Raw genomic sequence first — 11,124 nt, 5'->3', positions numbered from 1 at the left:
TTTTGGAGGATTTTATTTATATAAAAATTTATTGGGATATTCAAAATTTAATCAAATTTTGCAGAATAATAGTTTAATTATAATATTAATAAGTTTATTTTTTTTGTACTAATATTTTTTGTTATTTGGTGTTTAAATAGCTTATAATTAGAGTATTACGTTGAAGTTGTAAGGGAGATTTATGTTATCTTTAAATACTTAAAGAATTAAAATTAGTAATTTATAAATAATAATATTTATTTTTACAATGAAAATGTAATGTTTTTATTAAACTAATAAATAAATATAGAAATATAAATGGAATTTAACCATTAAAAATAAAAGTTAGCAGCTTTTTTTTGTTCATCATATTTCTTTAATTGGAATTTTATTCAATTTTATTATTAACAGTAATAAACCTCTATTTTGGTTTCAATTAATATTAAGAATAAGGGTAATTTACCTAATTTTTAGGTCGAAACTAAATGTGATGTATCACTTCATATTCTTTATAAGATAGATTACATAAAATAATATTTTTTGAATGCAAATCAAATGTTAAATTTAACTACAATCCTAAAATAAATTTTCCATTTAATTAGATCAATTTAATATCCCTTGATTTCATTCATGATACACACCAATTAATAAAATAATTAAAAAGATAATTGAAGTTATTCTTCATATAAATAAATTTGAAAAATTTAAAATTATAATTATAGGTAAAATTAATGCAATTTCAACATCGAAAATTAAAAAAATAATTGTAATTAAAAAAAATGAAGTGAAAATGGAATTCGTGAAGAAGATTTTGGATCGAATCCACATTCAAAGGGGGAATTTTTTTCTCGATCATTAAGTATTTTTTTGATAAAATTGAAGCTAAAAATATTACAATAGAACAAATTGTTAAAATAATTATTGCTATAATTGTTAATAATAAAATTATCTAATCTATATTTTATAGACTTTATGATTGGAAGTCATATATACTTTTTATATTATTTAGATAAATAATGAATTTAATTATCTTCCTCATCAATAAATAGAAATATAAAGAAATAATCAAACAATATCAACAAAATGTCAGTATCAAGCAGCTGCTTCAAATCCAAAATGATGATTTTTGGAAAAATGATTATTTAAATGACGAATTAAACAAATTATTAAAAAAGTTGTTCCAATTAAAACATGAATTCCATGAAATCCTGTTGCTATAAAAAATGTTGACCCATAGATAGAATCAGCAATTGTAAATGGGGCTTCGATATATTCATATGCTTGTAAAATTGTGAAATAAATTCCTAATAAAATAGTAAAAAATAATCCTTGGGAAGTTTGTGAGTGGTTATTTTCTATTAATCTATGATGAGCTCATGTTACAGTAACTCCTGAAGCTAATAAAATAGCTGTATTTAATAATGGGATTTGAAATGGATTAAAAGGGGAAATTCCTATAGGTGGTCATGAAGCTCCTAATTCAATAGTTGGAGATAAACTTCTATGAAAAAAAGCTCAAAAAAATGAAACAAAAAATAAAACTTCAGATAAAATAAATAAAATTATTCCTCATCGTAATCCTGTTGTTACTATAAATGTATGTAAGCCTTGGTATGTTCCTTCTCGACAGACATCTCGTCATCATTGATAAACAGTAATAATAATAATAATGTTTCCTAAAATAAATAATGATATATTATATTGATGGAATCATTTAATTATTCCTGAAACAATTGTTATTGCACCAATGGCTCCTGTTAATGGTCAAGGGCTATAATCTACTAAATGAAATGGATGATTTGAATGAGTTGACATTAATTTACTTCTCTGGAATAAAGTGTTCTTAATACTGCGAATACATAAGATTGAATAATAGCTACAGCAGATTCTAAAAGTAATAATAAAATTTGTCTAAATAATAAAATTGATAAAATCAATGAAGTTAAAGATGGACCTGTATTTCCTAATAGAGTTAATAATAAATGTCCTGCAATTATATTAGCAGTTAATCGAACTGCTAAAGTTCCTGGTCGAATAACATTTCTAATTGTTTCAATACAAACTATAAATGGTATTAAAATTGCAGGAGTTCCTTGAGGAACTAAATGAGCAAATATATGTTGAGTATGATTAAGTCAACCATAAATTATAAATGAAATTCATAATGGTAAAGATAAAGATAAAGTTAATGTTAAATGACTAGTTCTAGTAAAGATATAAGGAAATAATCCTATAAAATTATTAAATAAAATTATTGTAAATAAAGAAATAAAAATTAATGTTGATCCATTTTTTCCTGTAGGGCCTAATAATGTTTTAAATTCTTTGTGAAGGGTTAATAAAATGTTATTTCATAAAATATTATAACGAGAAGGAATTAGTCAGTAAATTATTGGGATTATAATAATTCCTAAAAAAGTTCTAATTCAATTAATAGAAAAATTAAAAATACTTGAAGAAGGGTCAAAAACAGAAAATAAATTTGTTATCATTTTCAATTAAATATCTTTGTTGTTAATTTATAACTTAATGATTTTGATGAAGTAGGTAGTATATAATAATAATTTATTATATTAAAAATAATAAAAATTATAAAAAATAAAAAAAATAAACTTAATCAATTAATAGGAGCTATTTGTGGAATTAAAAAATATTAATTAATTAATAATTTTAGTTTGACATACTAATGTTATTTATTTAACTAATTTTTTCATTAGAAGTAATTGCTAATTTACTATGAAATGGTTTAAGAGACCAGTACTTGCTTTCAGTCATCTAATGAATTAGAATAATTTATGATTCATTTAATGAAAAAGTTAGTTGGAATACTTTCAATTACAATAGGTATAAATCTATGATTAGCTCCACAAATTTCAGAACATTGTCCATAAAATAATCCAGGACGATTAATAAAAAAATTAGTTTGATTTAAACGTCCTGGAGTTCCATCAACTTTTACACCAAAAGCTGGAATTGTTCAAGAATGAATTACATCTGCAGCAGTTACTAAGATTCGAATTTGAGAGTTTATAGGTAAAATAACTCGATTATCTACATCTAAAAGTCGAAAATTATTAATATTTAATTCATTTGTTGGAATTATATAAGAGTCAAATTCAATATTTATAAAATCAGAATATTCATATGATCAATATCATTGATGACCAATTGTTTTTAATGTAACTAAAGGCTCATTAATTTCGTCTAATAAGTATAATAATCGTAAAGAAGGAAAAGCAATAAATAATAAAATAATAGCAGGTAAAATAGTTCAAATAATTTCAATAGTTTGTCCATGTAATAAATTTCGATTAGTATAATTATTAAAAAATAATATAAATATTAAATAACCAACTAAAATAGTAATTATAACTAAAATTATTAAGGTGTGATCATGAAAAAAAGTTAATTGTTCTATTAAGGGTGAAGCTCTATTTTGAAGGTTTAAATTTGATCATGTTGAAATTTCTAATAAAAGTAAAATACTTTATATATGAAGCTTAAATCCATTGCACTAATCTGCCATATTAGAAATTAGTTAATAATGGTAATTCTGAATATCTGTGTTCAGCAGGAGGAGAATTTTGAAATCATTCAATTGAAGAATTTAATTGAATTGAGTAAATTATTTGTCGGTTTATAATTATACTTTCTCAAATAATATATAGAAATAAAATAATTCTTAATAATGAAATTGTAGATCCAATTGTTGAAATAATATTTCATATAGTATAAGCATCTGGATAATCTGAGTATCGTCGAGGTATACCAGCTAATCCTAAAAAATGTTGTGGAAAAAGGTTAAATTTACTCCAATAAATATAATTATAAATTGACTTTTTAAAAGTTTTGCATTTATATATAATCCTGTAAATAGAGGGTATCAATGAATAAATCCAGCTATAATAGCAAATACAGCTCCTATTGACAAGACGTAATGAAAATGGGCTACAACATAATAGGTATCATGTAAGATGATATCAACAGAAGAATTAGCTAGAACTACTCCTGTCAATCCTCCAACTGTAAATAAAAATACAAATCCTAAAGCTCATATAGTAGTAGGAGAATAATTCAATTGGGTTCCATGAATTGTAGCTAATCAACTAAAAATTTTAATTCCTGTTGGAACAGCAATAATTATTGTTGCTGACGTAAAATAAGCTCGGGTGTCAACATCTATACCTACTGTAAATATGTGATGAGCTCATACAATAAATCCTAATAATCCAATAGCTAATATAGCATAAATTATTCCTAAAGATCCAAAAGTTTCCTTTTTTCCTGATTCTTGTCTAATAATATGAGAAATTATTCCAAATCCTGGAAGAATTAAAATATAAACTTCTGGATGCCCAAAAAATCAAAATAAATGTTGGTATAAGATTGGGTCTCCTCCACCAGCAGGGTCAAAAAATGAAGTATTTATATTTCGATCAGTTAATAATATTGTAATAGCACCTGCTAGAACAGGTAAAGATAATAATAATAATGCAGTAATTACAACAGATCAAACAAATAAAGGTATTCGATCAAAAGTAATTCCTGAAGATCGTATATTAATAACAGTAGTAATAAAATTTACAGCTCCTAAAATAGAAGAAATTCCTGCTAAATGTAGTGAAAAAATAGCTAAATCAACGGAAGCTCCTCCATGAGCAATAATAGAAGATAAGGGTGGATAAACAGTTCATCCTGTTCCAGCTCCGTTTTCAACTATACTTCTTATTAAAAGAAGAGTTAAAGAAGGAGGTAATAACCAAAATCTTATATTATTTATTCGTGGGAAAGCTATATCTGGGGCTCCTAGTATTAAAGGTACTAATCAATTTCCAAATCCACCAATTATGATTGGTATTACTATAAAAAAATTATAATGAAGGCGTGTGCTGTAACAATTACATTATAAATTTGATCGTCTCCAATTAAAGCTCCTGGGTGTCCTAATTCTGCCCGAATTAAAATTCTTAAAGAAGTTCCCACTATACCAGCTCATGCACCAAATAGAAAATAAAGGGTTCCAATATCTTTATGATTAGTAGAAAAAAGCCATTGTCGCGATTGATTAAATGGCTGAAATTTAGGCGATAGATTGTAAATCTATTTATAAGAATTATTTCTTTTTAATCAATAGCTGGCTTTATAGTCAAATAAATGATTTTAGACTGCAATTCTAACGGTGTATTTTATACTAAGGCTTAAGAATTATTTCATATTTCCAGCTTTGAAGGCTATTAGTTTCATTAACTTAAAACCTTTAATTTAATAAAGATAAAAAATTATTGAAACTAATAAAAGACCAAATCTAGAAAAAATGAAATGATTAAATAAATGAAATTAAACTTATTTTTGTTTAAATTATAATATAAAATTTTTGATTCAAAAAAATTTATTATAAATGCTGAATAAGTTAAACGAAGGTAAAAAAATAGGGTAATTAAGGAAGTTATCAAAAGAATTATTAATAATATTATTCTATTATTAATAATTATATATTGAATAACTCATCATTTTGGTAAAAATCCTAAAAAGGGGGGTAATCCTCCTAAAGATAAAAAATTTATAAAAGTTAAATATTTAAAATTTTTTATTTTATTAAAAATTATGAAAAGTTGATTAATATGTGTTAGTTTATAGACATTAAATATTAATATTAATGTAATGGATAAAAAACAATAAAATAAAAAATAATTTAGTCATATTATATTATTAGAATTTATTGAAATTAATATTCATCTGATATGATTAATTGAAGAAAAAACTATTAATTTTCGTAAAGAAGTTTGGTTTAATCCTCCAATGGCTCCAATAATAGCAGAAAAAATAATTCTTATTCTTATTAAATAATTATTTCTAATATAAGAGACTAAACTTAAAGGGGCGAGTTTTTGTCAAGTTATTAAAATAATTAGATTTATTCATGATAATCTTTCTGAGACTCTAGGAAATCAAAAATGGAGAGGGGCGGCTCCTATTTTTGTTAGTAAAGAAGAAAGGATTATTAAATAATTTTTTTCTAAAGATTCATTAATTGAATTATTTTTTAAAATTAGAATAATTGAAAATAAAAGAATAACTGATCTGAATGCTTGAATTAAAAAATATTTTAAAGAAGCTTCAGAGGATATTAAGTTATTTTTATAATTAATTAAAGGAATAAAGGCTAATAAATTAACTTCTAATCCTATTCATGCTATTAGTCATGAATTTGAAGATATAGTAATTATTGTTCCTATGATTATAATTAAAAAAAATAAAATTTTAGATGAATTAATAAAAATTAAAAAAAAAGGGTTAAAACCTTTATAAATGGGGTATGAACCCATTAGCTTAATTAGCTTATCTTTTTAAATTTAATAAAAATAATTTTAATATATACATATAAATATATTTTAGTGTAAGAAGCACATAAGATTTTGATTCTTTTAGGAATAGTTTAATTCTATTAAATATAATGAATATGGTAAACCACATGATTTACTCTATCAAAGTAACCCTTTAATCAGGCAATTCATTTAAAATTTTCCATTTAAAATTTAAGATGGATTTTTATTTTTTAAGGATTTTGGTGTATTTTATAAAAAATTTATTTAAATATGGTTTTGTATATTTTTTTGTGTTTATTTAACTTTTTAAGTACGTTATTAAATTTTAAATATTAAATTAATTTTATTCATTTTTATATTTGTTGTTTTGTTGTTATTTATAAATATTAAATAAATATTATTTTTAATATATTTTTATAATATTAAAAATTTTTTATTTAAATTTTAAATGGAAAATTATTTAAAATTTAAAATTTAAGATGTGTTTTAAAATTTTTATTTTTTTTATACTTAATAAATATTATTTATATATAATTTTATTTTAATTTCAATTTTTATTTTTTAAAAATAAAAATATTTACAGATAATTTTATTTTTCCTATATATATAACTATATATTAAATTAATATATTTATATAAATAGATTTATTTATATATAATTATAAATTTCATAATTTAAAATATTAAATATTACATAATTATTAAATATACTATATATATAAATATATAAGGGTGGAATTTAATATAAATAATTTAATTTAATAGGGTTAATATTATAATTGTTTGATATATATATATTAATTAATTAAATCTTTATATATTTGGCAATATTTTTTAATGGAACATTAGATAAATATATAAATATTAAAAAATAGGAGATCCTTACCGATTTGTACATCCCCAAATTTTTGATTCAAAATTAATATATATCTATAAATTAATTAAATATTTATAATAATATAGATATCTATTGATCTAACTTAGTATAGTTTAAATTAAAAACAATAAAAAAAATAATAAGTATATATATATATATATTAATAAATAAATTTATAAAAATTAATATATTTTTGATTAAAAAAAATTATTTATAGTATATTAATTAATATTTAAAATTTTTTTATTTAAATTTTAAATGGAAAATTAATTATTATTTAAAAATTAATATGTATTTTTAAATTTTTTATTTTTTTATACTTAATAAATATTATTTATATGTAATTTTATTTTAATTTCAATTTTTATTTTTTAAAAATAAAAATATTTACAGATAATTTTATTTTTCCTATATATATAACTATATATTAAATTAATATATTTATATAAATAGATTTATTTATATATAATTATAAATTTCATAATTTAAAATATTAAATATTACATAATTATTAAATATACTATATATATAAATATATAAGGGTGGAATTTAATATAAATAATTTAATTTAATAGGGTTAATATTATAATTGTTTGATATATATATATTAATTAATTAAATATTTATATATTTGGCAATGTTTTTTAATGGAACATTAGATAAATATATAAATATTAAAAAATAGGAGATCCTTACCGATTTATACATCCCCAAATTTTTGATTCAAAATTAATATATATCTATAAATTAATTAAATATTTATATTAATATAGATATTTATTGATCTAACCTAGTATAGTTTAAATTAAAAACAATAAAAAAAATAATAAGTATATATATATTAATAAATAAATTTATAAAAATTAATATATTTTTGATTAAAAAAAATTATTTATAGTATATTAATTAATATTTAAAATTTTTTTATTTAAATTTTAAATGGAAAATTAATTATTATTTAAAAATTAATATGTATTTTTAAATTTTTTATTTTTTTATACTTAATAAATATTATTTATATGTAATTTTATTTTAATTTCAATTTTTATTTTTTAAAAATAAAAATATTTATAGATAATTTTATTTTTCCTATATATATAACTATATATTAAATTAATATATTTATATAAATAGATTTATTTATATATAATTATAAATTTCATAATTTAAAACATTAAATATTACATAATTATTAAATATACTATATATATAAATATATAGGGGTGGAATTTAATATAAATAATTTAATTTAATAGGGTTAATATAATAATTGTTTGATATATATATTAATTAATTAAACATTTATATATTTGGCAATATTTTTTAATGGAACATTAGATAAATATATAAATATTAAAAAATAGGAGATCCTTACCGATTTATACCTCCCCAAATTTTTGATTCAAAATTAATATATATCTATTAATTAATTAAATATTTATATTAATATAGATATTTTATTAATCTAACTTAGTATAGTAAATTATAAATAATAAAAAATTAATTAATATATTATATTATTAATAAATAATTTATAAAAATTAATATATTTTTGATTAAAAAAAGATTATATAATATATTATTAATATTTAATACATATTACAAAAATTTTATGAAAAATATTTAAAATTTAAAATTTAATATGTAATTGTTAAATTTTTTTAGCTTTTTTATACTTAATAAATATTATATATAGTGTTATTTAATTTTTATTTTTATTTTTTAAAATAAAAATATTTACAGATAATTTTATTTTTCCTATATATATAACTATATATTAAATTAATATATTTATATAAATAGATTTCTTTATATATAATTATAAATTTCATAATTTAAAATATTAAATATTACATAATTATTAAATATACTATATATATAAATATATAAGGGTGGAATTTAATATAAATAATTTAATTTAATAGGGTTAATATTATAATTGTTTGATATATATATATTAATTAATTAAATCTTTATATATTTGGCAATATTTTTTAATGGAACATTAGATAAATATATAAATATTAAAAAATAGGAGATCCTAACCGATTTATACATCCCCAAATTTTTGATTCAAAATTAATATATATCTATTAATTAATTAAATATTTATATTAATATAGATATTTATTGATCTAACTTAGTATAGTTTATATAAAAAACAATAAAAAAAATAATAAGTATATATATATATTAATAAATAAATTTATAAATATAATTTTTGATTAAAAAAATTATTTATATATATAATTATATTTAATACAATTTACAAAAATTTTAAAATGAAAATAGTTTAAAAATTTAAAATTTAATATGTATTTTTAAATTTTTTTATTTTTTATACTTAATAAATATTATTTATATATAATTTTATTTTAATTTCAATTTTTATTTTTTAAAAATAAAAATATTTACAGATAATTTTATTTTTCCTATATATATAACTATATATTAAATTAATATATTTATATAAATAGATTTATTTATATATAATTATAAATTTCATAATTTAAAATATTAAATATTACATAATTATTAAATATACTATATATATAAATATATAAGGGTGGAATTTAATATAAATAATTTAATTTAATAGGGTTAATATTATAATTGTTTGATATATATATATTAATTAATTAAATATTTATATATTTGGCAATGTTTTTTAATGGAACATTAGATAAATATATAAATATTAAAAAATAGGAGATCCTTACCGATTTATACATCCCCAAATTTTTGATTCAAAATTAATATATATCTATAAATTAATTAAATATTTATATTAATATAGATATTTATTGATCTAACCTAGTATAGTTTAAATTAAAAACAATAAAAAAAATAATAAGTATATATATATTAATAAATAAATTTATAAAAATTAATATATTTTTGATTAAAAAAAATTATTTATAGTATATTAATTAATATTTAAAATTTTTTTATTTAAATTTTAAATGGAAAATTAATTATTATTTAAAAATTAATATGTATTTTTAAATTTTTTATTTTTTTATACTTAATAAATATTATTTATATGTAATTTTATTTTAATTTCAATTTTTATTTTTTAAAAATAAAAATATTTACAGATAATTTTATTTTTCCTATATATATAACTATATATTAAATTAATATATTTATATAAATAGATTAATTTATATATAATTATAAATTTCATAATTTAAAACATTAAATATTACATAATTATTAAATATACTATATATATAAATATATAGGGGTGGAATTTAATATAAATAATTTAATTTAATAGGGTTAATATAATAATTGTTTGATATATATATATTAATTAATTAAACATTTATATATTTGGCAATACTTTTTAATGGAACATTAGTAAATATATAAAAAAAATTTATTAAAAATGGAGATCCTACCGATTTATACTCCCAATTTGATGTTCAAAAGAATATATATCTATTAAATTAATTAAATATTTATATTAATATAGATATTTATTAATCTAACTTAGTATAGTTTAAATTATAAATAATAAAAAATTAATTAATTAATATATATATATATAAATATGAGGAAAGAATTATTTTTATGGATTAATAAATATTTTATTTAGTTTATGGATATTTATTAAATTTTATTATTTATTAAAAAATGGATAATAAAATTATTTTTCATTTAAAATTTTTGTAAATATGTATTAAAGGGGCAAAATGTGAGGAAAGAATTATTTTTATGGATTAATAAATATTTTATTTAGTTTATGGATATTTATTAAATTTTATTATTTATTAAAAAATGGATAATAAAATTATTTTTCATTTAAAATTTTTGTAAATATGTATTAAAGGGGGAAAATGTGAGGAAAGAATTATTTTTATGGATTAATAAATATTTTATTTAGTTTATGGATATTTATTAAATTTTATTATTTATTAAAAAATGGATAATAAAATT

General features: G+C 17.6%; 2 protein-coding genes across 2 annotated transcripts; both read right to left on the bottom strand.

Moving 5' to 3' along the window:
- Positions 1-2,760: 2,760 nt before the first annotated feature.
- Positions 2,761-4,804, bottom strand: LOC119688091 (cytochrome c oxidase subunit 1-like; the record flags this gene model as incomplete). The annotated part of the gene is given in 2 exon segments (XM_038102728.1): positions 2,761-3,772; positions 3,775-4,804. Coding segments are annotated over 2 exon segments (1,296 nt in total), but the record flags the coding sequence as incomplete, so codon positions are not given.
- A 463-nt stretch (positions 4,805-5,267) lies between these two features.
- LOC119688821 (NADH-ubiquinone oxidoreductase chain 2-like) lies at positions 5,268-6,305 on the bottom strand. Its single transcript, XM_038103485.1, is given in 1 exon segment — positions 5,268-6,305. A coding segment is annotated over 1 exon segment (1,038 nt).
- Positions 6,306-11,124: the final 4,819 nt, after the last annotated feature.

Source organism: Teleopsis dalmanni, chromosome X (genome assembly GCF_002237135.1).
Source record: "Teleopsis dalmanni isolate 2A chromosome X, ASM223713v2, whole genome shotgun sequence".
NCBI lineage: Eukaryota > Metazoa > Arthropoda > Insecta > Diptera > Diopsidae > Teleopsis > Teleopsis dalmanni.
The sequence above is the reverse complement of the archived record's forward strand: the minus strand, read 5'-3'. Positions and strand labels throughout refer to the sequence as shown.